Below are 27,904 nucleotides of genomic sequence, written 5' to 3' on the forward strand. Positions count from 1 at the left end.
CTGGCTTATCAGAATAAGCAGATTTCAGAGTCACATATTGGCCAGACTCACCTGCCAAGAAAGGTGTTCAGGTGACTTATTATTTCCCTCACTGTTGGTACCTTTTTTCTTCACTTAGTTATCTCTTTTTTTTTTTTTGGTGGGGGTTACAGAGTCTTACTCTGTTGCCCAGGCTGGAGTGCAGTGACACGATCATGGCTCACTGCCACCTCCATCTCCCAGGCTCAAATGGTCCTCCCACCGTAGCCTCCCAAGTAGCTGGGACCACAGGTACACACCACCATGCCAGGCTAATTTTTGTATTTTTTGTAGAAATGGGGGTTTCCCTATGTTGCCCAGACTAGTCTTGAACTCCTGGGCTCAAGCAATCCTCCCATCTTGGCCTCCTAAAATGCTGGAATTACAGGCATGAGCCACTGTGCCCTGCCTAGTTACTCTCGGGCTAAGTTTACATCCATACACACAGGATGTTCTTTCTGAGGCCCCCAATGTGTCCCACAGGCACCATGCTGTGTGTGACACTGCCCCAGAGATGGATATTTAGTTTGCTTCCAACTGATTAATAGCATGCAGTGGTGTCCTGGAGACATTTGTACCTGGGCTGTTGTGTGTCATGGGACTGTGTTTATGAGATGTATTCTTAAAAGCAGTATTCTAGCTTTTGAATTTTAAAATCTGACGTTTATGGCAATTGTTAAAATGAGGTTACCGTTTCCTACTGAATACTATCAACACCAAAAAAGAAGGAGGAGGTGGAGGGAAAAAAAAAAAAAAAGAAACAAATAGTAGGGCATCCTAGCCATAGGGCATCTTTCTTGTTGGCAAATAAGAACTTGGAGTCAGCCTTGGGTGGTGGCCATTCCCCTCTGAGGTCGCTGTCTGTTTTCTGGGAGCTGTACTGTGGGTCTCAGTAGGGCAGGGAGACACCCCCTGGGCAGCTTGCCTGGGACTCTGGGCAGCCTCTATTTTCTCTGTCAGCTGTCCCTAGGCTGCTGCTGGGGGCGGTTGGGTCATCTTTTCAACTCAGGGCTCACTGCAGAGCCAAGGTGAAAGCAAACCCACCTGCCCTAACTGGCTCCTAGGCACCTTCAAGGTCATCTGCTGAAGACAGCAGTCTCACAGGTCAAGGCGATTTTCCAGTAAAGACCCTCTGCTCTGTGTCCTGCCCTCTAGAAGGCACTGAGACCAGAGCCGAGACAAGGCTCAGGGGGCTGCGACTCCTAGGGACTTGCAGACTAGTGAGAGAGAAAGAACATTGCAGTAGCCAGGCAGAACCAGGACAGGTGAGGCGCAGTCTGGCCTTCCTCTCCCGGCAAGGTGTGGAGTCCTGCCCCGCCTCAGGGCTTTCCGGAGCCTGGATCCTCAAGGAACAGGTAGACCTGGCCGCGGGGAGTGGGGAGGGAAGAGGTGTCTATTGGGCAACAGGGCGGGGCAAAGCCCTGAATAAAGGGGCGCAGGGCAGGCGCAGGTGGCAGAGCCTTTGCCAAGTCGCCTCCGGACCTCAAACATGAAGCTTGTCTTTCTCGCCCTACTGTTCCTCGGGACCCTCGGTGAGTGCAGGTGCCTGTGGGCGCGCGCCGCCTGATGGGCGTCTCCTGCGCCCTGTCTGCTAGGCGCTTTGGTCCCTGTGTCCGGTTGGCTGGGCGCGGGGTCTCAGAGCCCCGCGGTCCCTGCGTCTGTAGCTGGGAGGCGGCCCAAACGCGGGGCCAGTCTCTTTCTCATCTGGGGAGGAACAGGAGCTGGGCTCCTCTAAACCGGGTCGGGACACGCCTAGCTCTCCGCAGAGCTTCTCAAAAGGCCTCCCAGGCAACTGTCGCTTTGTGTCCCCGCTATGGATTTGGTCCCCATCATATTGTGATACGCGTTTTACCTGGGAGGAAAATTAGGCTCAGAGAGGGTGAATGACTAGCTCAAGGACCCTAGTTCAGATCCTAGCTCCTGCTGTGAGACCCCAGCAAGACAGAGCCTTTATGAGACTTAGTTTCTTCACTTAAAGAAACGGCCTAACCATGGGTCCACAGAGTTGTGAGCAGGAGATGGGGCATTCATGCACCTTCTGTGGCAGAGGGGTGGGGAGGGGTGCGGAGGGGTGCAGTGCTCCTGATGGAACCCTGTGTCAGAGAGTTTGAGAGGGAAATGTGAGCCGAACAGAAGGGAAGAGTAGAAGGAAGGAAACAATTGTTAGTTCCATAACCAGGAAGGAAACAATTGTTAGTTCCATAACCAAAGTAATTTCTTGGGTGCTTAGAGGGCACTCTCCAGCGCTGCACATTAGTGAGTGCAGAGCTCCCTGCAGTGCCGGGAGGGGAAGGTCCCAGGCCTCAGCAGAAAGGGCTGTGATGGGCATCAGGACTTAGGCAGTGGGAGGGGGCATAGTGAAAGCCCAGGTGTCACACCTCCCCAGCCCAGTGCAGCCTCCACCTGTCTTATGGCATCTACCTAAGGCGGGGAGCTTCCTGGGTGGAAGTGGTGGCGGTGGATAGAGAGCAGCAGTGGGAGCCGGAACCCATCCTTGTGCCTGCCCTTCTGGTCTCCTGCTCCAAATTCCTTCCCATGGGTGTTCGTCATCATTCTCGTCTCTAAGACAGATTGGGACTGGCCAGGACCCGACTGTTCTCTTCCCCTCAAGCTCCCTGGCAAGTGGCCTGTTGCACAGGGTTAGGGCCACCTGGGAGGGGCAGGAGAGGAAGGAAGCCTTGCCTTCCTGGAAGTGGTCATGGGCTGTGGTCCAGGATTCTGGCTCGGAGTTGCACCGCTGGGTTTCATATTCACTCGGATCTTTGGTTGTTTGGGTGCCTACTGAGGTCTGAAGTTTGAATCCTGTAGTCAATTGGGATGGTGGCCCGCACCCCAAAGTGCCATTGAAACCCTTGTCCTCCCTGAGGAAAGGGTGGCAGTTGCCCTATGGGATTCCTGCCCTGCTCCCCATGGGTGTCCAGGCTGACAGAAGATGGGTGAGTGGGGCCAGCTGGATCTAAGCCATGTGAGCAGTGGGTGGAGGAGTCTGTCTGCTTAGCCCCCGGAGCCATGGGCTGGGAGGCACTCATGAGGTTTCCCATCAGTCTGAGCAGTCTGCCTGGGCCCTATCATGAGCTGTGTGGGTAAGTGGGGAGAGTAACTCCTGTCCTGGCCCCTGCCTTCAAGGCCAGAGCACTGCATGTCTGCCCAGAATGTAAGCTTTAGTCAGAGTCCAGCCAGGTCCAGTGAGCAGCAGTATTCACCTGACACTGAATACAAGTGCCGGGTTGAGGATTTTTGGAGGGGCCAGACCCAGACCCGCTTCAGGGAGTCACACAGCTCCAGAGCTGGGAGGTAAGAGCGTGGAGACTTCACCTGGTGTTTGCGGGGCTAGGGACTGGGAATTCTGGTAGGGCGCTCAGTGGTCCTTTAGTCACCCTGGTTCAGCTCCTCTTAGGGGAAGAAATGAACTCTGCCCACAGGTTCCCATCATTGCTCAGCCCCCACCTCCAGCTTGAGGCATGGTCTTCAATTTTACTCTCTCCCTTCATCCCCAGAACCTACCCATTACTAAGGTGATTTCTGATACCACCTCCCTATCCCTGCCCCCTTCTCTGTTCTCAGTGCTGTCCCCCCTCTCCACTCAGACCAGTCCTTCCCTGGTGCCTTCCTTGGCCACAGCTTCTCTGCCTGTTCTCGGGTCCCAGGTCTCAGTTCACTCTACCCCTGCCCTAGGGAGAGCTCCAGTCTCCAGCCTTTCCCATGAGTCACAGCTTCACTGCATCCTGTATAAGACCTCCCTGGATCAGCATTGGAGACTTTCCATGATCTGACCCAGACCCTTTTCTAACCCCATCTCCAACCTGTCTCTCACTTTGCCAACCTAAATAGGTAGGCTAGCCCAGTGGTAAGAGTAGGGGAGTTTAGTGCCTGACTGCTTAGGTTCAAGTCCTAGATCCAACACTTACTTATTAGCTATGGGAACTTCCACAAGCCACATAACTAGTTAAAGCCACAGTTCCCTCCCCTGGAGAACGGAGATGTTGGCAGAACTCACAATACAGACACGTATGTCTTCATTAGTTGGTATTTGTTCTCTTTTAACACATTCACCATTCTTAGCTTCCTTCTTTTGGATTTTTGCCTCTCCAGTGAGAAGTAAAATCTGGTCCTATCCGCTTACACATTCCTTGTTTGACACACAGTGCTGTGTATACAGCAGGTATCCAGTTAAAGCTTACTGGGTCACAAATGGCTGCATCTGATTGGGTTAATTCTCAGTGTAGGATAGTTCCATAAGGGCTTCCAAGGCAAGATTATATCCCCTGGGATTTCCCTGGGATGAGGGTGGGTGAAGGGGAGCAGCAGGGTGTCTCCAAACCCCTGCAGACTCAGCTTGGGAGTTATAGGCCTTTTGCCCACCCAAGGGCCGTGGGTGGCTCTCACCATAAGGGGATGGCTCAGAAATAGGAGGCAGCAGAGGCTGAACATTCTACCCCATAGCACATCCAAAGGGCAGAGGGCTTTTAGAACTGTGTGTTTGTTTTGTTTTGTTTTGTCTTTTTGTTTGTTTGTTTTTGTTTTTGGTAACAGCTTTACTGAGGTATATTTTATATATCATAAAAAAAATCACCTATTTGCGTACAATTCAATGAGTTTTAGTAACCTTACCGAGTGGTGCAACCATCACCATAAATCCGTTTTAGAACACTTTTATCCCCTCCAGTAAAGGTCCCTCATGTCTGTTTATAGTTAATCCTCATTTCTACCCCAGCATCAGACAACCACTAATCTATTTTCTTGTCTCTACAAATTTGCCTTTTCTGGACATTTCATACAAATGGAATCATACAGTATGTGGTCCCTTGTGTCTGGCTTCTTTCACTGAGCATAAGTGAGGCTCGTTCATGTTGTGGGGCATGTTAGTAGTTCTTTTCACTGCTGAGTAGTATTCCATTGAATGGATGTACATTCACCAGTTATTGGACATTTAGGTTGTTTCCAGTTTTCTACTGTTCTGAATAACGCTACTATGAATATTCATGCACAAGCCTTTATGTACAATAGGTTTTTATAATATTTCTTTTGGCTATATGCCTAGAAGTGCAATTGCTGGGTCCTATTGGAACTTTGTGCTTTACATTTTGAGAAGCTGCCAACCTGTTTTACAAAGTGGCTGCACCATTTTACATTCTCAGCAATGTATGAGGGTTTCCACTCCTCCACATTCTCACCGATACGTGTCATTGTCTGTTTTAGCTGTTATAACCTGGTTAGAGGGTGTGAAATGATATTTTCTTGCATTTTCAATTTGCATTTTTTGACTAATGATATTGAGCACCTTTTCATGTGCTTATTGTCCGTTCATATATCTTCTTTGGTAAAATGTCTGTTCTTATCATTTACCCATCAAGTATTAAATCCTTTTTGATGTTATACTATCTAGCATTATGTCCTTAATTTCATTTTTAGATTGTTCTATGCTGTATGCAAAAATATGATCAATTTTTATATGTTGATCTTATATCCTGTACTTGTTTGTTAATTCTAATAGTACTTTGTAGATTCTTCAGTATTTTCTACATAGAAGATCATGTTATCTGAAAATAAAGTCAGTTTTACTTCTTTCTTTCCAATATGGGTGTCTTTCATTTCTTTTCTTGCCTTATTGCTGTGACTAGAATCTCTAATACTGTTAAATAGAAGAGGTGAGAGTGGACACTCTCTCATCACTCCTGATCTTAGGTGGAAAGCAGTCAGTCTTTCATTATTTTAGTATAATGTTCATTGCAGGTTTTTTGTAGATGCCTTTTATCAGGCACCCAGGGGAGTAAATTCAATGCATCTTCTTCCCTAATAGCATGGATTTGAGCAACAAAAGCAGGCTCAACAGGAGAACCAGTCTTTCTGTACAGAGTGAATGGTGGTAGCTCAGGCACACCAACCAACCGATTTGTCCCCATTGACATTGACTTACCATTTACCTCAGCTACTAACCAAGTCAGGTATATTTTCCCTTGTTCTGTTGGCATTCCCTGGGAAGACATTTACGGACAAAACAGTCTAGAGAGACCTGGATTCTCAGCTGGGCTCCGCACTGCTGAGTGGTGAGTCACTCAGCCTCCTTAGGAGCCAATTTCCACATCAGTAAAACAGGAGCAATGCCTCCTTTCCTGCCTGCCTTCCAGGTTCAAAGTTGCCAAAGCTGGTAGAAGAATTCCTTAACTGATTTGAGGGATCACCATCATTTTTTAAGTAGTAGGAAACATGTCAAAGTCATAGGAATAAAAATAATCTAGAGGCACTTTCTCCTTTAATTTATTGAGAACCACAGACCTCTAGCCAATGCAGAGATCTTGTTAGTCCATCAAGATGCCTCCACTTGTGGTGAATGGCTGGATGTAGCCATGAAATGGAGAGGGAAGGAGGGCAGCTGAGAGAGAGGGAGGAGTCTGGAAAACTCATATCAGAGGGTGCAGTGGTCACTGCCTCAGTCAGTAGTTGAATCCTTACGTCTTGTCCCCTCTCACCCAGGACTGTGTCTGGCTGCCCGTAGGAGGAGTGTTCGATGGTGCGCTGTATCCAAACCCGAGGCCACAAAATGCTCCGAATGGCAAAGGAATCTGAGAAGAGTGCGTGGCCCTCCTGTCAGCTGCATAAAGAGAGCCTCCCCCACCAACTGTATCCGGGCCATTGCGGTGAGTCAGTGCCGGGTGTTGGTTGGGACCAAGCTGAATGGAAGGGAGAGAGAAATGGAAAAACATAGAACATGGGATTTCCTTACTTCTTCCGCTTCACCTTTTGGACAACTAAGTTGGGAGCTGTCCTCTCTCACAGGGAACCGTGCTATTTTCACAGCAGAAAGAAAGGAGCTTAAGAGACCACGTGTGAGGAACCTGGGGCCTCCACATAAACTGTTAATAACAACTGTTCCAAAATGAAATGTAAGCACTTGTGTTTGATGAATACATAGGATCGGCAAAAAGCAAGGTTACCCAGAGAGGGAAATCCTCCAAAAGAGTCATGACCTCTAAACCCTGTGAGAAAGAAGCTTGTCCTGGTCACATTGCCACATCACATGGCTGGGGCAGGGCCTGCCAGGGTGCTGGGGGTTAGAAAGACTTTTGTCCAAGACACTTTCAGAGAGAGAGAAAAGGGTATTATGACTTGTATATGATTTATGATTCCTTTTATTTTTTGAGATGTAAGATCTACTGAAATAATTTTTACTCATTCATTCAACAAATATATTCTGTGTACCTGCCATGTGCCATAATCATGTGTACTCAACTCCAGCAGAGTGGATAATGTATGTAAAAGTTCCCAAGGCAACTTCATAGGATTATCTTATAAATACAATGGAGTTATTAGAATACTACTTAGGGAAAAATCTAGTTTAATCAATGTTTTAGGCTATTATTTTACAACTATTACCTGCATACAAACAGTACCAGCGGCTGGGTGCAGTGGTTCACACCTGTAATTTCAGCACTTTGGGAGGCCGAGGTGGGAGGATCAACTGAGGTCAGTAGTTCAAAACCAGCCTGGCCAACATGGCAAAACCCCGTCTCTACTAAAAATACAACAATTAGCTGGGTGTGGTGGCACATGCCTGTAATCCCAGCTACTTACAAGGCTGAGGCAGGAGAATCACTTGAACCCGGGAGGGGGAGGTTGCAGTGAGCCAAGATCATGCCATTGCAGTCCAGCCTGGGTGACAAGAGCGAGACTCCATCTCAAAAAACAAAAACAAAAACAAAAAACCAGCACCACATCTCTTGCTTGTTTAAAATGCAGATTCCTAGGCTCTATTCTAACCTACTCAATCTGAATATATGTGAAAGAAGCCACAAAATCTGCCTTTTAAAATAAGATCTGTCTACGGCCATACCACCCTGAATGCATCCGATCTCTTCTGATCTCAGAAAATAAGATCCCTATTTGAAAGCGGTGCTACATACCATTCATGCAAATAAAATTGAGATAGATTAAATGGTTAAAAATAAAACTTGTATTATTGAAAAACTAGGGGGCAGGTTAACTAGCAGAACTGTAGAGGAAATAGAAGTCTCTTAAACAATGAACTAAATCATGAAACAAACAGACATTCTAAAATACGGAAAATGCAATTCATAGCCCATAGAAAATATTTAAATAAAAAATTTAGAAAGCACCAGAATGGATGAATATGCACCAGCTCTGACACATGATTACTATTTACACTCTATAAAAGAATAACTCAAGGCCGGGCGCGGTGGCTCATGCCTGTAATCCTAGCACTTTGGGAGGCCAAGGTAGGTGGATCACGAGGTCAGGAGATCAAGACCATCCTGGCTAAGATGGTGAAAACCTGTCTCTACTAAAAATAAAAAAAATAAAAAATAAAAAAAATAAAAAGTTAGCCGGGTGTGGTGGCACACTCCTGTAGTCCCAGCTACTTGGGAGGCTGAGGCAAGAGAATCGCTTTAACTTGGGGGGTGGAGGTTGTGGTGAGCTGAGATGGTGCCACTGCACTCCAGCCTGGGTGACTCCGTCTTGAAAAAAATAAATAAAAGAATAACTCAAATTGGAAAAAATGTAAAATCATAGAAGAAAAATGATATGAACAGAGTTACTAGTAAGAGGGAATTCATGATTAATAAAAAATACTTGTGAGATGTTCCCCTTACTAATCAGACCTGAGCAATTTGTTAGTACTCAAATTTTCTATAGTAATAACAGCTAACGAATGATAGCCTGCCCTGCTGGTGATTCAAGAGTGAAGCTGGTCCTCACGGGCAGTGCCATTCTGAGTTGGTATTATAAGTCTTCTGGAAGCAGAACGGCAACGGTAGCCGGAGTCACGGGGAGAAACGTGCTCCTCATCTGGGGGATTCCACCCTCAGGTGCCTACCCAAGGACACAAGTGGTCACAAGGAAAAATACTGAGGACAAAGATATTCATGAAAATACAATCTTCATAGGCAACAGTTAGAAATAAACCCAAGTGCTAAACATTGGGGGAAATTATTCAATACACGATAGAACACCTGCATTATGAGAAAACATTATGCTGTCAACAAAATCAATAAAGGCTCTGCAGAAGTTAGAAAATGTATCCAGTTTTAGATGAATAAGCAGTCCACAAAATCTGATGTATCCCGGGGGTCCCCACCACCTGGCTGTGGACTCGTACTGGTTGATGGCCTGTTAGGAACTAGGCCTCAGAGCAGGAGGTGAACGGCCAGCTAGTGAGCCTGACTGCCTGAGCTCCACCTCCTGTCAGATCAGCGGTGGCATTAGATTCTCATAGGAGTGTGAACCCTATTGAGAACTGAGCATGCGAGGGATCTGGGTTGCACTGCCTGTGAGAATCCAATGCCTGATGATCTGAGGTGGAACAGTTTCATCCCAAAACCATTCCCCATCTGTCTGTGGAAAAATTACGTTCCCTGAAACTGGTCCTTGGTGGCAAAAAAGTTGGGGACCGCGGATCTATCCCACATTGCAAACCAAACAAATACGTAATCATGTGGGAAGCAATGTGCAGAAATGGAGGAACATGGTTTCTTATGATACTTTTAGGATATCTTAATAACCATATTTTCTATGCAATAAAACAGAACTTAAATGAATAGAGCAAAAATAGAAAACATCTAGAACAAACAACTTCCAATATAGATGACTGTGAAGGGTGTGATCAGGAGAGTGACACAGGCAGGCAGAGGAGAAAGAGGGCAGGCGCCGGACTCAGGAGTCAGAGAGCTGGTGCTCACTGTCCCGAAACAGGAGTCCTTGGCTCTCACCATCTCTCATAGGAAGTGAGTGGATGTGATGGAAAGCGGACCCCTTTGACGACCCTTCCAGCCGTGGAGACTTTCTGAGGTCCTGAAGTCCCACTTGCTGGGTTTGGGTGAGTTTTCTGCTGAAGCCGGTCTGGTCTCTTTACTTTCAGGCAAATAGGGCCGATGCTATGACCCTTGATGGTGGTTTGATGTATGAAGCAGGCCTGGCCCCCCACAAACTGCGACCTGTAGCAGCAGAAGTCTACGGGACCGAAGAAAGTGAGTTCTGCCTGGGGACCCAGATGCCATGGTGGGCCCAGCCTGTGCCCTGAGCTCTGTGGATTGGGAGTTGGGGAACATGTGGAGGTGGAGTCTCGGTCACATCACACATGCAGGGAATGGAGTCGCTGGGCTCTGGGCCAGATGAAGGCCATTTCTCCTGATGCTGACCCATGACAGGAGGACACGCGTGAGCTGCGAGGAAACTGCAGCATAGCGTTTCCCCTTCCCACCGGAGACTTTTCAGGGTGGGTTGTTTTTGTCCCTCTTGTCCAGGCTAAGAGCTTTCAATTCCATCTGCCCCTTTGCAGAGCCACGAACCCACTATTATGCCGTGGCTGTGGTGAAGAAGGGCAGCGGCTTTCAGCTGAACGAACTGCAAGGTCTGAAGTCCTGCCACACAGGCCTTCGCAGGACCGCTGGGTGGAATGTCCCTATAGGGATTCTTCGTCCATTCTTGAACTGGACGGGTCCACCTGAGCCCATTGAGGCAGGTAAGATGGTTGGGGGATAGTGAGTGACCTCAGGCAGGGGGCTCTACTCCAGTTGTAAGCACAGACCACACAGATCATGCAGGTGAAAGTGTGGGATGAATCAAGGTGCGGGTGAGACTGGCCGGCTTGTAACATCCTGCCGGCAGGATCTGTTACTCCAGCAGCCCTTGGGAGGCACAGCTGAGTCTGCTGTCGGCAGAGGTGCATGTCTCGAGCTCCCAGCCCCAGGACAGAGGCTCTCCTGCAGGGGTGGAGGAAGGAGCCCTGCCCATGGGGACCTCAGGATGGGAGGTGTAACTCGCTGTGGCCAGGGCCGGCTCACACTCCGTGGTCCGCTTCTCTGTGTTTAACAGCTGTGGCCAGGTTCTTCTCAGCCAGCTGTGTTCCCGGTGCAGATAAAGGACAGTTCCCCAACCTGTGTCGCCTGTGTGCGGGGACAGGGGAAAACAAATGTGCCTTCTCCTCCCAGGAACCGTACTTCAGCTACTCCGGTGCCTTCAAGTGAGTGACCCTGTCCCCTTCTCTTCAGTGGCCAAGTGTTCCGTGGCTTCAGGCCGGGAGGCTTTTTCTCTGGCCCCACATAAAGCCCAGCCTGCTCTCGGGGACCAGAGAGGAGGTCTGGTTCTCCTATTGCTGTGTGTCCAACAAGAGTGCAGGCCTGCCCAGTGTGTGTTCCCCTCCAGCCTTCCTGGCCCACCCTTGCCCCCCACCTCTTACCAGCCCCCCAGGCAGTCACTGTGGCTGTGGGCCCTCCTGTCACCTCAGAGAGCCCTGAATCCAACTTGGCTCCCGTGTTGTCCTGGGTTCCTCATACTAATTTCTGCCCCCTCCCTAACCACAGCAGGACTGAAGGCTTCTTGTCATGAGATGTGCAGTCCTGGCTCCTGGTTAGGCAGGACCGCTGCAGTGTCCAGGCTGATGTCCTTCTACCCACCTGGGCCTCTCCCCACAGCTGAAGGACAGTGAGCAATGCCTGATTCGCCCGCATCCTCTGCCCCCACACAGAAGCTGAGCTCCCCCTTTTTCCCATTCTGTCTGCTGGCGCTAGGTGTTTTTGCAGAGGGGGGCCTCCGCGCTTCCCCACTGGCCAGGGCACACCTGCACGCTCAGTCCTGAGGGAAAGAGTCAGATGAACAGGGATGCTAAGCCTTTACCCTCTTGGGTAGAGGCTTCAAAACTCTCTTGTATATAGAAAAAAAGTTTTGTCCTCTTAGCCCTCAAAGCAGAAGATGGGGGCCTCTGGACAGCACCTGAGCCCTTCTTCAGAATCCACCTGGAGGGAGCCCTTACCTTCCCAGCTGGGATGCCCCAAAGCCTCAGAGCCCTGCCCCTCAGGGAGTGGAAACCCACAGGTGCTGAGTGCCAGGGTTGCTGTTCCACAGGGAGGGGCCGGGAAGGGGCTGCCCCTGCTTACCCCTGATGCTTTCTCTTTTCACAGGTGTCTGAGAGACGGCGCTGGAGACGTGGCTTTTATCAGAGAGAGCACAGTGTTTGGTAAGAGCAGGGTGATGAGCTGTGGGTACTGCGCCCTTTTATCTTACCTGATCATGACTCTGACCTTTGAGCTAATTAGATTCCGAAGTTCATGGCAGACCATTTTCAAGATTCCTACAGGGCACAGCTCTGATTTTATGAGCTGTCATATTTTAAATGATCAGGTTTCTTTAAACCTCCTGTACCCACTGCCTTTTTCTTCCCCTCATAGACACCCACGCCAAGGTGCTTGGCAATGCATCCTCCAAGACGTATGTGCTTGTGCAGAATAGATCGTGCTGGTTTGTGTTTCTGGTTTCTGAGTTCATAGAGGTTTTAGCGAGCATTAGAAACCCTGCTGCTCGGGTTTTCTGCTCAGCATTTTGTTTTAGAGGTTTATCAGTATTGTTGTATACGCGTCTGGCTCAAGGGTCCTAATAGTTGAGGAATGTTTCGTGGAATAAGTCCACATTTTACTTCTCTGTCACCATAGTGATGGACAGAGGTTGTGCTCTCTTTTCCTCTACCACATGTAGCCACATGACTGATACCTTCACATGTGTTCCTTACCGTCCTGCTGGACAGTGTCCCTCCTGGACCTATACTAAAGCACAATTGATGAGTATGTAGAGGCTGAACATACTGCACCCAGGACCAGTGGACATAAGCCCACTACATTCCATGCAAGACCAATAAAGACAGAGACAGAGCTACCATATTCCAACAAGGACCACCAGAGAAAGCAATAGATACCCACATTCACTCAGGACCATCAGAGACACACCCCACATCCACCCAGGACCACCAGAGAAAGAGACAACGCCCACATTCACCCAGGACCGTCAGAGACAGACTCTGCATTCATCAGAGGCCACCAGAACCAGGTCTCCACATGCACCCAGGACCACCAGAGACAGACCCCACATGCACCCAGTATTGCTAGGCTGCTGTCTAGAAGGACAGAAGGACAGTCTGCAAGTGTTCTAATTTCCCCACAACTTCACTTAAAAGTATTTTTTGACTTTCATAGTTTTGTCCAAATGATGGTTGTAATGCAATAGATAGTTTGTTGTTGATTTTAATTTTCATTTCTCTGACATCTGGTGAGTTTGAGCATCTCAACCTATTTGCTAGCAGTTTGGGCTTCCCTTTCTTATTTTGTGACATTTGACTACTTTTTAAATTGAGTTTCACATCTTGTTTCTGCATGATTTTGATTCAAGGACAGAAGTTCCTTCTATCTAGGTATCAAACCATTGCTGATTTTAAACTTTAGCAAAATCTTTTCTCAGTCAAAAATCTGACAACGGTAGTCTTTGTTGATCAAAAATCCTTGATATTGATAAGGTCAAATCCACAAGCCTCGCCCTGTTGGTTTGTAGTTTTGAGGTCTTTCAAAGATGCCCTTCTTCACACCCAAATCATAACTATTTCCTACAATAAGATTTGAAGATTCCCTTCCTCATCTATGTATACGTGCTCTACCTAGAAAAATCAGATATGGATTTGGCTTTTGCATTTTATCCCCTTTACAGTGAGGCAATTTTCCTTACAATAAAAACTATACAAAATTATCTTTTTTCTACTGATATGTGAAGCCAATTCTACACCAAGTTTGTATATATCTGAGTGGACCAGTTTCTGAGCTATTTTGTTTCATTGGTGTATTTGCACTTTTTCTGCTTTTGATATTGTGACTTACAATGGGTCTTACTATCTGGTGGAGAGAAGAGAGAGAGAGAGAGAGAGAGAGCCAGTGAGAGGAAGAGAGAGAGAATGAGAGAGACCTCCTTCTCCCCTTTCACTTTATTATTCCCTTTCAAATATACTGAGCTAAAACTTCAGAATTATTTTGTTGAATTTCTGGAAATTTTGATTGGAATTGTATTGAATTTAAATTGTTCCTTGAAAAATCAGCATATTTATAACATTAAGTTGTCCAGTCCATGGTGATGCTAAATTTCCCCCATTTGATCACACCTCTTTTTAGCTTCTTTGAAAGAACTAAACTTTTTCCTTTATGGGTCTGATGTGTCTTTGTGGGAGGCTAATTATAAGCTACTTAACGGTTTGAGTTGCTATTGTAACATCTTACAGTCCATATTGGTTTCTATTTGGTTATTGTTAATGAGGATAACATCAGATTTTTGTAGGTTGCTCTTATAACTTGTTACTCCTCTGAACTCCCTTGTTAGTTGTATTAGTTTCTGTTGGTTTTGTTGGTTTTTTTGGTCAATAATTATATCATCTTTTTAAATAAGAGTTTGTCTTTTTCCTTCCAGTGTTTGTATCTCCCATTTCTTTTGTAAATTGTGTGATCCAGTTATCTAGAATTGTGTTGGCATTGTGATAGTGGGCATCCTTGCCTTCTTCCTGATTTTGCGGTGAATGTCTAAATTTTCTTCTTTTAGTAAGATTTTTGCTGTAGATATTTTGATTAATGGCATTTATCAAGTCAATAACTTATGGCCCGGCATGGTGTCTCACCCCTGTAATCCCAGCACTTTGGGAGACTGAGGGGGATGGATCACACGGGGTCAGGAGTTCGAGACCAGTCTGGCCAACATGGTGAAACCTCATCTTTACTAAAAATACAAAAATTAGCTAGGCATGGTGGCGTGGGCTTGTAATCCCAGCTACTTGGGAGGCTGAGACAGGAGAATCTCTTGACTCCAGGAGATGGAGGCTGCAGTGAGTTGAGATTGCACCACTGCATTCCAGGCTGGGCAACAGAGTGATACTCAGTCTTCAAACAAACAAATAAACAAACTAACAAAAAGGTTACCAGTTCTATCTATTACCATTTTCTGAGACTGAAAAAAAACATACACACACACACAAATAGATGTTGAACACATAAACAGTCCTTCTGCATCTATTGAGATGAAGATGATCTCATGGTTTTCTTCCATTAAATGCAGATTACTTTAGTTTTTTTTTTTTATGTTCAGCCATTCTTTTGTTAATAGAATAAACTGATAAGCCTTCATCCCAATCTGTTAGTTTTTTAAATACTCTGTGGGACTGAGTTAGCTAATTCGTTATTTATAATTTTTGCATTTATGTTGGTAAGTAAAATAAACCTTTAATTCTTCCCTCCTGTACTTTCTCTAATTTTGACATCAAGGTTGTACTAATCTCATAAAATGACTCGGACAAGTTTTTTATCACTTTACACATTCTGAAGCAATTTATTTATGATATTCCACATTTGCCTGAACTCACTCACAAAACCATTCTTTCCCTTCTTTTGATACACTCAGTGTTAGAAAGTGACTCACCTTCCTGCCTTATTTCCTGCCTTATCAACATTTTTGTCATTTTTATTCTTCCCAGAGATGTGGGTAAGGGAGTAACCCTTGGTGGCCCCCTGGGCTTGTCTCTACAAAATGACTTTTCCAGGCAGAGGTGCTGCAGAAACAGATAGGTCTGGTTCGGCCTTTCTGACCTGCAGGGGAACCGCAGGGCGCCCTAAGTGATTTAGGAAGAGGATCACACTTCGGCTGCCCCCTGAGGCTTTTGGGGCACTACCTTTACCTTTCTGAGTGTTCTGGAGCAAATCCCTGCCTTTCTGACCCTCAGTTTTGTCAGTTGTGCAAGATGTCTCCCCAAACTCAAAATTCTGTGGGGAGAAGGAGAACTATAGATCATGGTTACTGCTGGAGTTGGCTCATCTAGGCTCCCTCCCACCTCCCCTTCCCTGCAGAGGACCTGTCAGACCCGGCTGAAAGGGACAATTATGAGCTGCTCTGCCCAGACAATACTCGGAAGCCAGTGGACAAGTTCAAGGAGTGCCACCTGGCGCGGGTCCCTTCTCATGCCGTTGTGGCACGAAGTGTGAATGGCAAGGAGGACGCCATCTGGGAGCTTCTCCGCCAGTCACAGGTATCTTCACCCACAGTCCTCCCCACTTGCTTGGATTTGGGGGGTGGGGGGCAAGCTTCCTTACTTCCCTGACTTCTGCCACTCTAGAAGTCCTGTAGCCTTGCTGCAGGATAGCACACTAATGCATTGGGCTGCTTGCCCAGGCTGTACTCTGGACGGCAGAAGCAATGGAACTCGTCTGCCACACTGACTGACAGCGTCTTATGATGGGAGCAGAAGCAGGGGGTGGTCGATGCAATCTTCTCAGGGCCCTAAGGTGCTTGAACCCCAGCAACTCTTCAAAGAATGAGCCATAGCTGCTGGGTCTCCGGGACGGCACGAGTCCCTCTGCAGGAGGGTCGCAACTGAGGCTCCTGCTCTCAGTTAGAATGTTCCCAAAGCTCCAGATACTCTTTTTTAACATCTTTTTTGTTTCCTCCATATTTACCATTGACACCATAATTCTATTTTTTCTTAATTAGGAGAAGTTTGGAAAGGACAAGTCACCAGCGTTCCAGCTCTTTGGCTCCCCGAGAGGGCAGAAGGATCTGCTGTTCAAGGACTCCGCCATCGGGTTTTCGAGGGTCCCCCCGAGGATCGATTCTGGGCTGTACCTTGGCTCTGGCTACTTGACTGCCATCCAGAACTTGAAGAAAAGTGAGTGAGCCCAGAAGGGTCCTGACGGCCGCCTGGTGCGGTCTTCTACTTCCCAGCAGGTGGCCCTACTTTGTGGCGGTCACTGCTTTTCCCAGCCACTGTGGGGTCATCGTGGAGGTTTGATACAGGTGTGGGTGTCTTCTGTGAATGAGGCCAGGTGTCTCTAAGAAAATAGTCTGGCCACCCGATCAGTGCACACCAGGCTCCCCAGGCTTGGCAGAAAAATCAATTTGCCTCCTATTAAGTGAGAAACATGAACATGAACCAAGAGAGCCAGGACCCCTTCTGGATGAATCCGGAGGCCTGGTGGAACACCCCCACTTCCCAGGCCCAGGCCTTGAACTTAGTTGGGGACACCATGGTGGGGGAACTCAACTATGGCTCCTCCTCTGATGGGGGGGCTGGGAGTGGGAGTCTGGGGGAACCCAGAGGCTGCACTGTAGTTATTGGTGGTGATTGCAGGTATTAGGGGAAGTCAGGGCTGGGCTCAAGGTCCCGTAGGCCATCTCTTGGGGCTTTCACTGGTCTCTGGGTCATGGAGCTTTTATCCTTAGAGACAGACACAATAGGCACCTCCTGACACTAAAGATTAATGGATAGATTAGAATCCAGGGAACTTCTCCAAAGGAACAGAAACGGGAAACACAGGGAGCTCTGTGGGGCTGAAGAAGGCGCTTGGAGCTGAGAAGTGGAGGAGGAGAGGGCATGGGTCCACACGTCCACACATCTACTGTAGCTCCTGTCCCAGGGAGGGTCTGGGCAGGACCCTGGCTCTGGGGAGGCTGGACAACCTGGCAAGGTTCAGGTTTCCCGGCCAACCTGCGGTCTTCCCTCTGGCAGGTGAGGAGGAGGTGGCTGCCCGGCGTGCGCGGGTCGTGTGGTGTGCAGTGGGCCAGCAGGAGCTGGAAAAGTGTGACCAGTGGAGTGCCCTGAGCGAAGGCAATGTGAACTGCTCCTTGGCCTCCACTGCGGACGACTGCATCGCCCTGGTGCTGGTAGGGGTCTCCATCCCAGGGGTGGGCGGCTGGCCCTGTGGAAGACCCAGGGCCTGAGCATCTGCTTAAAGTGAAGTCAGCAGTCAAAGAGGTCACATGGGCCCGAATGAGGCAGGGACACCTGGAGGGTGTGCTCAGGGACATGCACCATTTTAGGTTCAAAAAGCAGTTTACTGTGGGTTTCCCACTCCTCTGATTACAAGAACAACTCAGGATTATTGTAAGGAATTTGGAAAATATGGAAAGGTATGATGTTAAAACAAAACAACAACAAACCCCCCAAACCACCTGTGATCTCACACAGAGGGACAGACATGGTTAAAGTCTGGCTAATTCTCCATTCCAGTATTTCTCTGTGTGTCTACAGATATGCATGCAACAATAATGAAGTGTTTCAGTGATGTCGTTTTTAAGCCCTTTTCACTAAACAGCATATAATGGGCATTCTTCCACATGAATGTTTACTCTTAGAAAACATTAATTTTTCTTTTTTTTAAAGAGAAAGATTCTTGATCTGTCACCCAGGCTGGAGGGCAGTGGTACTACCACAGTTCACTGCAGCCTGGAACTCTTGGGCTCAAGTGATCCTCCCATCTCAGCCTCCCAAGTAGCTGGAGCTACAGGCATACGCCACCATGCCTGCATTATTATTATTATTATCATTATTTTTGCAGCAACAGAGTCTCGCTTTGTTGCCCAGGCTCGTCTTGAACTCCTGGGCTCAAGCAATCTTCCTGCTTCGGCCCCTCAACGTGCTGGGATTACAGGTGTGAGTCATAGCACTCAGACGAAAACATTTTTTAAACATGCTTCCAGGGTATCTTTTATGTGAATACGGCTCAGTTTAGTCATGCTCCCATTCCTCTTTGTCCCTTACTTTGCTATTATCAATAACCCTGTGGTGAGCATTCTTGAGTAGAGATCTTTGTCCACATCTTTATTTTTAATATAGTTGTAAAAAATATTACTGGGCCAAAGAGGTCATTTCATACTCCTAATGAGTCCATGACCCTGTGTTGCAGTCTGGACTTGTTCATTCTGGTGGTGGGCCAATATGATGGCTTCAGCTTATGTGTTGGACAACTTCTGTGTAGCGCTGGGAGTGCAGTGAGTTCAGATTAGATGAAGCCAGCTGTTCCCATCAGTGTCCTCAGTGAGTGAGACTGCTCCAGGAGGATGTCTCCAAAGTGCCAGGGGCACAGAAAAGGTTTTGCTCAGAGGACGGAGGATTAGTGCAAGCTGTGCCTGGTCTTTCCAGTTGAATTGATAGCCCAGAAAGCAGGCAGGGCTGCGAGAGAATTAGAGGTGCACATGGTGTTCCCTCTGGGTGCTCAGTTCGAACAATCCATCTCTTTCTGCTGTTTCACTGGTCACCTGACAGAAAACCATTCTCTCAGAGAGCTGTACAGACAGGCAGGATGAGATGCAGCCTCCCTGTGGTGCTGGAGATCTGCTCTGTCTTTGCAGAAAGGAGAAGCTGATGCCATGAGTTTGGATGGAGGATATGTGTACACTGCAGGCAAATGTGGTTTGGTGCCTGTCCTGGCAGAGAACTACAGTAAGTGGAGTTAGCATTCTCTGGTGTATTCCCTCTGGGTCATGGGAGTGGGGCAATGAGTAATCCCATTCGATGAATGCAGGTGAAACGTTATCATGGACAGATACATTCAAAAGGGAGAATCCGGGAAAGAAGGGAAAGGGGCCGTGTCATCCACAAAGGCCTATTGTGTTCAGAACTAACAAGGAACAGATTGGTTTTATCTTCTTAATTTTTCAGAAGATCTTAGTGAATGATAACATACAAACAGAAAAGTGCACATAAATGTACAACTCATTACACTTCACACACTATACAGTCCATGCACTCGGGCCCAGATCAAACATGCGCAAGTTTCAGAAGCCCCCTGTGTCCTCCTGTCCCCCGCCCCCTTACTCCTACAAGGGAAGCCTCTCTCCTGACTTCTGAGGGTGCAGGTCTAAGTTTGTGTATGTTTTAAACTTCACGTTAAAGGAGTTGCACAGCATGTGTGTGTGTGTTTTTTTTGTCTGGTTTCTCTTGCTCATCTTTATGCATTTCATCCACCTAAGCGTGTAGTTGCAGACTGTTCAGTCTCGTCACTGTGTGAGTCTACTGTGATTATTCAGTCATTTGAGTGTGAATGGGCATTTGAGTAGTTTCCAGTTGGTGGCTGTTGTGAATAGTGCTGCTGTGCATCTCTGTGCCATGTCTTTTGGTGAACATATAGACGCATTTCTCCTGCATGGAACTGCTGGGACGGTCTCTTTGGACTTGATTCTGCATCATTGAGATTTAAAAGTTTGTGGCTTCTCACTACATCTGAATGGATAATGATGTCTTGCTTGTCTTTATTCTTTCAGAACCCCAACAAAGCAGTGACCCTGATCCTAACTGTGTGGATAGACCTGTGGAAGGTGAGTTGGCATTAGCCACTTTCAGGGTCAAGGATAAGTTTTGTTGCTGGAAGAGGAAGTGGTGGGAACTGTAAAAAATAGAAAGAATTGCAGCCCTAGAAGCTGTAGGGCTTCTAGGAGCCATAATTTTAAGGGTGCAAATAATTCACAGAGGAGTAGTTTCAATGAATGTTTATATTGACCTTCACACTTGGCAAAGACCATCCATATAGTCCCTCATTGTGTCCTGGTCATGGACTAGGGAGTGCTACTTCCCCCCTCATCGGGATGAGGAAACAGTGGCACCGACAGACCCCAAGTGCCCAGGATCTCACTCACAGCCACAGGTAATACTGTGGTAGATCCTGGTCTTGACCCAGGGTCCCTCGTGTCAGATCCAGTGCTCTCTGCACTACTCCCCCTGCCCACTAGAGCTGGTGCTTGCTCAGTTTCAGAAGAGACTTGCCCTTGGTGGGTGTCTGTCAGATGCATTCTCTCAGGAGGACAATGGCAACCATGTTGAGTTCAACCGGTACAGGACTGGTTCAGACTCACCTCAGGCCGGTCCCTGGAGAAATGCGCCCCTGCACCCACACAACAGTTACTCGGCTGGATGTGGGTGCTCTTGCCTGATGCACACTGTGGTTGGCGATTTATGTACTGTTGGGGTCACTCTTGTTGTTTATAGTGTTTGTTGCTTTAGAAGCTACCACCGAGAGACGCGTTGCTGGTTTGTAACTCAGGGACATTGTGTGGCTGGTTGAAGACAGTCCCCTGTAATCACTAAAAGAATCAGCTTTTCTTACTGTTTTATTTCATAGCTCAGATCAATCTCGCCTTAACGTAAGGCAGCAGCTTATGCTTTCTCGGTCTACCTGAAAAGGCCAGTTCTTTGTGGGAATCATTGCCTGGTGATGCTTCGTGGCCTGTTTTGGCCTGGGCTGCAGACAGCTCCACTGGAATCCATATGCCGGGCCTCCTGGAGGTTAAGGCTTGTTTTTCTGTCATCTGTTATGCCAGGATATCTTGCCGTGGCGGTGGTTAGGAATTCAGACGCTGGCCTTACGTGGAACTCTCTGAAAGGCAAGAAGTCCTGCCACACCGCTGTGGACAGGACTGCAGGCTGGAACATCCCCATAGGCCTGCTCTTCAACCAGACGGGCTCCTGCAAATTTGGTAAGGAGTCCCAAAGGGACGGTGGGTGGGCCCCCCTGGGGGGTAGGCACATTGTGCTGTGGAACCTTAGCAAAGGGAGGGGAGGGATTTGCAGGCTGATAGTGACGCCTCTTCCGGCATAAGGAAATTTCCCCCGTGGCTGCCCCCTGGAGGCGTGGGTGCACTGGGGGTTTCCCTGCACAGCACTTCCCAAGCCCCACTCACCCTACCCCAAGATTAAAGATCGGAATATCTGCCTATTTTGCTGCACCCTAAGAATAAATGCAAGTTCCAAGACGTACAAATGCTTTTTAGCTCTTGGAGCTCCAGACCTAAATTCCTCTTAAACTCTGGCTTCTTAGCTTGGGGAAAGGTGTCTGCCTGCCTCATGAAAGCTGACTCCTGTTACTAAGCAAAACTGACTGCTTACTCTACATAGCAAAGGAGCCTGAATAAGACCTCAAGAGTCTGGCTCCACCTGCTTCTGCAGTTTTCTCTCCCCACCACACCCCGCACTCATCTTAGTCAGCATATGCCATGCCCTGCCTGCTGCGGGCCCTGTGGCGTGGTGTGTAGCACATCCTCAATGAGACTCCCCTCTTGTATGGGCGTCTCCTAGAGCAGGGGCTCCACTGCATGGATTTTGATTGTGGCTAGGGCAGGCTTTCACGTGGCTCTGCTCCTCACCAGCTCCACGGTAGCCTCTGAGCTGTAGGGAAACTGCCAGGATGGGGTGGGAACCCCCAACTTTTCCCGAGGTTGACACATAGTGTGGTTCTTCCAGCAGCACGGGTTGTGGGAGTCTGATAATGGGTGACATTTGCTCAGTGGGGCAGAGCTTTCTTGTCATCTTTGTTTATTCTTTCTTGGGTTAAATCATACAGTGAGTGAGTTCAGATCAGGTTCAGCTGCAAGGAACAGAAAACTCCTGAAATAGGAGAGGCTTAAACAAGACAGAAGTTAATTTCTGTGTCATGTAGTCCAGAGGTGGTTTGCCTAGGGCCGGTATTAAGACAATGTGGTGTCTGGAACCTGGGCTTTCATCATCGGGCTACTCTGCCATTTGTATGGCTTCTGTGCTCAAGGTTACCTCATGGCCTACATTGCATCTGTAAATCCAGTCCCTGCTTCTGCATTCCATGTGCAGGATGAAAAAAAGAGAAGAGAGGGCAAAAGGCATGTACCAATTGTCTTTCAAGGATGTTTCTAAGAAGCTGGCACCCAACTCTCCTGCTGACATTTCACTGGCCAGTAGCTACCCATATACCCATAAGAGCCCCAGGGAGTCTGATAAGTCTAGTCTTTATACCAAAGGGCCAGGCACCCAGATACAAAGCAGGGTTTCCATTACTGATGAAAACAAAATCAGGTCCTGGACTAGGCAACTCACAGGCTCTGATGCACACGGCCACCATGGTCATGAGCTGAGTCCCCAGCAAGAGGCTGTGATGATGGGACCCTCCAGGCAGCCACAGCTGTCATCCCCAGACTTAGTTGGGAGTCCATCAGTGCCTACAGTCTGAATGAAGCTTTTCTGCTGGGTCCTATGTTGGTGACAACATGTCGCTTTGCGATGGTGAGTGTGTTCTATCCAGACTGCTGTCTTGGGAAGTCTAATGAACGGAAACCAACCTGCATCAGCTGTTAGATAAAGGCTGCTTGTGTGGACTCAGGTTGGAAGAGCTGACTCCCTGTGTTCCTTCTCTCCAGATGAATACTTCAGTCAAAGCTGTGCCCCTGGGGCTGACCCGAGATCTAATCTCTGTGCTCTGTGTATTGGCAATGAGCAGGGTGAGAATAAGTGCGTGCCCAACAAAAGTGAGAGATACTACGGCTACACTGGGGCTTTCCGGTGAGTCTGTGACTGAGTCCATCAGGATGGGGCCTCATCTCATCCCTCAGCATGTCGGCATTGCAGTTCTAAGGGGCCAGATGTGACCTGTCACAGCAGAGTGGGGGCTCATGGGTGGCCCCAGTGAGGGCTGTCCACACCACACCCACTGCCCCGGAGAGTGGAGGCTGGCACCAGGGCTGTCTCACCTCAGCTCCACAGTGCTTCTCCCTGTGGCTTTGAGCCAAGATCAACAGCAGTAGCCTCAATAGCCTCGTCCTGAAAATCCAATGGGTAGAGTGTGGTGTCCTAAGTGCTTTCTACAGTTCCATTTGTGGGGGAGAATTCTCTTTCTCATCACCGCCCCCTCTCTTCTCACCTAGGTCACCATTATGTCGTAGGTTTCCCCTTTTCTCTGACTTTGGCCTTGGAAATGGCAAAGAGATAGCAGAATTGCAGTGTTATTCTCCAGTAACGAAGTGAAAAATAAGCCAAAAAACAAGTTTTCAGAATTCACAAATTATAACCACTTTGTGATTTGTAACCACACCCCACGTTTTACAGCGCCCTTTATCTGGGCGTTGCTTCTCAGGGGCACGATTTACCGGTGTGAAGGGCGCAGAGCGGATCTTCCCGGGTTCCTTTTCCTCCACTTGCCGAGAGTACATTTCACCACCAGATGGCGTCACGTGTCCGAGGGTGTCTTTGAACTTTTTAACATAAATTCAACCGCCTTGTTCCAGTGATGAAATGACATAAAAGTGGCTTTTGCTGTACTCTGAGTGGCTCCTAAAAAACCCAAAACAAAAAAAACTTTTGTGAATGTATAAAAATATCTTTAAGGGACTAAGGATTTGCAAATGGAAATGTGATTCTACTCAGAAATGCTGAACACACGTCTCATAAGAGCCCAAAAGAATCCTGTGCTCCTCTTTTTTTTTCAGACCTGCAGCAAGGTATTAGTTCACTGGAAACACCCACATTTTAATATTCCTGTTTATACTGGAAGAAAATTCCTTGTCTTCTGTTTAAATTCTATCTAGAATCTAGATTGGGGAAATTTATAGCAAAATAATTAAACGCTGAAACCAGTGTCTTACCCCTTTATTTCTATGATCCTTATAATGCTGGTTCTTAATTTTTAACTTTCTGCTGACTCTGTACTATAGAAGAAGATCTAGCCTCTCACACTGCCCCCGGCACCTCTTCCACCCCACAACCACAAACTTCAGCTCTTCAGCACCCAACATGCTAATGTCATATTCAGTACTTATGACTGTGTAAGCGTTATTCTCATGTTATATTTCCCTTATTGTATAAACTTTTGTTTATCTGGAGTTCATAGGTGTCTTTTCTTATCTGCTTAATTTTCTGCACTTGAAAAAAAAAAAAACAACACTACTTCATCCCAAAACTCTCTGCCAGTAATGTAAATATTCTAACAACATGCACATACACACACACGCGCACACACACACACACACACACACACACACAGTGGGTGCTATCGCAGTTTCATCATTCACTTGGAACTGCTGCTCCGGAATGTGTCCATCTTCCTGCTGCAGTTTGGATTGGTTGCTCTGCAGGCCACCTGCACATCTGTGGTCCTGGGGGTCCTGTTGACCATTATTCTGGTGCTTCACTTTGTCTTCATGTTAGATTGCCTGTTTCCTGGATTGTCTATCTTTCGCTTTCTTGGTTTTGTAATGTCTTTTATGTAGGGTTTTAAAAGGAGGACAGGTACACCTGTGTTCAATCTGCCATTGTAAACAGTAAATTCCTAGAAATAGTTGTCTTCTAGATGTGTACTTCTGTATTTCAGTTTTTGGAATGCATATTACAAGTATTTATGAAAGCCCTACTAGTTTCTCTTCTGTAATTATGTGCATATTTTCTGGAACATTTTAGGTGCCTGGCTGAGAATGCTGGAGACGTTGCGTTTGTGAAAGATGTCACTGTCTTGCAGAACACTGATGGTAGGTGAAGGTGTTTCCTTTTCTCCTTCAGAGCAGAGTCTTTGGCATCACAACACATCTTAGTGTTCAGGTTTGCCTTTCGGAAGGTTTTATAACATTCTCCAGATTTTTGATTAAAAGAATTCCAAAATTCTTTATCTCAATAGACAACATGATAACATCTGTAGGTGTCATATGGATTTTGAAACCAAATTCATACACACACTCTCACACACACAGACACACATGCACATACACTCACACACACACAGATACTAGCCATGCTCAGTAGCAAATGTCTCCCTGGCTTCGTCTAGTCAACCACAGAAACACACCGTCTGCCCTCATGCATGAGATCAGGCATGCCTGTTGGAAACTGTGGATGATGCTGCAAAACTGGGTGAACACATGCAAATGAAGGCTCCGTTTATGAAAAAGGAAGTAGAGGCCTTCATTCATCCCCATGTGAGCCTTGGTCTGGAGACTCCTTGGGAGTTAGTGGGAACAAAATTACAGGTGGTTGCAGATGACGGAAGATAATCTTCCAGTCAATGTTTGAACAATCACTCTCTCTTCTGGTCCTCAGCCATTTGCTACCTTCCAATCTGTATCTGTCTCCTTAGCCCCACTTCAGCATTCCCACCCCCTAGTCTCAGCAGGTGACTTGCTATTTTGTTCCCTGAGAAAGAACTGCCTCCACTTTCGGCCTCCCTCCTTCAGTAATCACTGCAGTCACAGTCACTTCTCCCTTCTGCTTTTGCCCCTTCTAGAGTCTCTTGGGATGGAGATTAAAACCAGGCATGTAAATCTGAAAGTATTTCAGTATCAAATAGAGGAATCCAAGAGAATGAATAAAGTGCTTTCTTAAAGGGAGAGGGCAGAGAGACAAGCAGGAGCCTGAACAATGAGCCTGTATCTGCACAAAATAGACATGCATACAATTACATTTAGAATTTACAAGCCATTCACTAAAGTAATCTCCAGGGATCAGATTGATGTCAAATTTAATTTTAACTTTCTCTGGTACTTTGCAACTGTACTTTGTTAGAATTGACTATATATATTTGATAAATCTACAAAAGTTCCTTTCCTTTCTCTGGTTACACTAATAGCATTTGAATATGAAAGGGAAGAGACACCAATTTCTCCTTGAATGTAAACCATCTATTCTTTTTCTGGAACTCACTGAAAAATATGGCATAGGTGGAGGAGGGTTTTCCTCTTTAAAAAAATAAGAACTCGTAACAGCTTTATTGAGGTAGAATTCGTATACTAAAAATATCCACCCATGCAAAGTGTACAATACAGTGATCTCTGGCACATTCACAGAGTTGTGCAGCCATCAACACAGTCCAACTCTAGAACGCTTGCATCATCCCATAAAGAAACCCCTGCACGTATTATCAGTCATTGCCCCATCCTTCTTCAGCACTGGGGACCATCAATCCGCTTTCTGCCTCCATAGGTTGGCCTATTCTGGACATTTCATATACATGGAGTAATATAATATATGGTGGGTTTTTTTTGAGATGAGGTCTTGCTGTGTTGCCCAGGCTGGTCGTGAACTGCTAGCTTCAAGTGATTCTCCCAGCTTGGCCTCCAAAGGGCTGGGATTACAGGCATGAGCCACTCTGCCCAGCCTATTACGTGGTCTTTTGTGACTGGCTTCTTTCACTTAGCATCGTCTTCAAGGTTCATGCATGTTGCAGCATGTACCAGAACTTCACTCCCTTTTATTGCTGAATAACATTCCATTGCATGGACACAGCACTCATATTTGGTATATTTGAAGTTTGTACAGCTTGTGTAGGACAAAGCTCATTTTCTCTTCCTCACATCACCACAACCCCAGTGTGTGCATTTGAGAGGTCAGTGGGATGGCCACACCCATCCAGAAGAGACTTGGTGGCTGAGCAGGGGAGCCGTGGATGATGCCACCTTCTTTTTCTCCCCAGGAAAGAACACTGAAGCATGGGCTAAGGATTTGAAGCTGAACGACTTTGAGCTGCTGTGCCTCGATGGCACGCGGAAGCCTGTGACTGAGGCTAGGAGCTGCCATCTCGCCACGGCCCCGAATCATGCCGTGGTGTCTCGGACAGATAAGGTGGAACGCCTGAAACAGGTGCTGTTCGACCAACAGGTATGGAGCACAGGGCTTCTAGTGCTTTCTTAGCTGTGTGGGCTCTTGTTAGGTGGGGAGATCACAGAGCTAGGTGCACCAGCCCACTCGAGCCTCTCTAGTCCCTCTGCTTGAAGCTCATGGTGACAGTATTGGCTTCATGCCGTGGGGTTGCCCGGAGTGTCAACAAGAACAACAGAGGCTTCTGACTCTGGGCTTTCTGGGACTCACTCGATTTTGGCTAAGTCTCTGTGCCCTGGCCTTGTTGCCCTCACTGCCTGGCTCAGAGACTGTCTTTTGCCCTCCTGTTGTTCTTCTGGCAAATTTGGGAACTGCTGAGCCTTCCTCCCACACTCCTTGGTATAGTGCTTTACTCAGGTGGTGTTTCCTGAACCTGGGCCGTCTGAACAATGCTCTAGGCCAGGCCCCTAAAACAGCAAACCCAAAATGTGCCCTATAGATTCAGGGCTACCTAAATGTGATTTGAAGAAAATCCCCAAATTTTCTTAAAATCTGGGATTTTATTAGAACTTCTATTTGTATCATATAACATCATGTCTCTATGTGTGCTTTTAAAGAAAACAACCCAGGAATAATAAGACTGGTCTCCATAACCGGTCTTTATGGAGCCCTTACTGTGCATACACACTGGTGCTGGTGAGAGAGCTGCCATGACTGAGGGGTTTGGGTCTCAGTCTCCCCACATGGGAGCCTGGGACAGAGCAGGAACTGTGTGAGGGAGGCAGGGTGACCGGCCTGCACACTGAGCTGGTTAGTGGCCGAGCCTGGGTTTTCCTAGCAGCCTGCCTGTCTAGAAGAGCTGCATATTAGAATGTCCTAAGCAATTGACTTGTGAGGGCAGATCTCAAAACCCCTCTGCTGTCACCTTGTCACCCATAAGAAGTCGTATGGGAAAAGGTCGCAGGTTAAGAAGGAAGGAAAGAT

At 47.4% G+C, this 27,904-nt stretch overlaps 1 protein-coding gene across 4 annotated transcripts in view; it reads left to right on the forward strand.

The window, feature by feature from the left end:
* The first annotated feature begins 1,215 nt into the window (after positions 1-1,215).
* The window catches only part of LTF (lactotransferrin), a 29,094-nt gene continuing 2,405 nt past the window's right edge, over positions 1,216-27,904 (forward strand). The window contains exons 1-16 of one of the 4 annotated variants that reach the window (XM_025377822.1): positions 1,480-1,550; positions 6,493-6,529; positions 6,611-6,656; positions 9,893-10,001; positions 10,313-10,495; positions 10,849-10,996; positions 11,934-11,989; positions 15,675-15,853; positions 16,315-16,489; positions 17,330-17,484; positions 18,952-19,042; positions 19,864-19,917; positions 20,917-21,072; positions 22,762-22,903; positions 24,794-24,861; positions 26,796-26,980. In XM_025377822.1, coding sequence (XP_025233607.1) covers positions 1,508-1,550; positions 6,493-6,529; positions 6,611-6,656; positions 9,893-10,001; positions 10,313-10,495; positions 10,849-10,996; positions 11,934-11,989; positions 15,675-15,853; positions 16,315-16,489; positions 17,330-17,484; positions 18,952-19,042; positions 19,864-19,917; positions 20,917-21,072; positions 22,762-22,903; positions 24,794-24,861; positions 26,796-26,980 — 1,827 coding nt within the window. In that variant the 5' untranslated portion in view covers positions 1,480-1,507. Of the gene's footprint in view, positions 1,551-2,726; positions 2,955-6,492; positions 6,657-9,892; positions 10,002-10,312; positions 10,496-10,848; positions 10,997-11,933; positions 11,990-15,674; positions 15,854-16,314; positions 16,490-17,329; positions 17,485-18,951; positions 19,043-19,863; positions 19,918-20,916; positions 21,073-22,761; positions 22,904-24,793; positions 24,862-26,795; positions 26,981-27,904 lie in introns of those variants that run through there. The other 3 variants (XM_025377819.1, XM_025377820.1, XM_025377821.1) reach the window with 3 other exon arrangements.

The sequence above is a fragment of the Theropithecus gelada genome, chromosome 2, assembly GCF_003255815.1.
Source record: "Theropithecus gelada isolate Dixy chromosome 2, Tgel_1.0, whole genome shotgun sequence".
Lineage (NCBI taxonomy): Eukaryota > Metazoa > Chordata > Mammalia > Primates > Cercopithecidae > Theropithecus > Theropithecus gelada.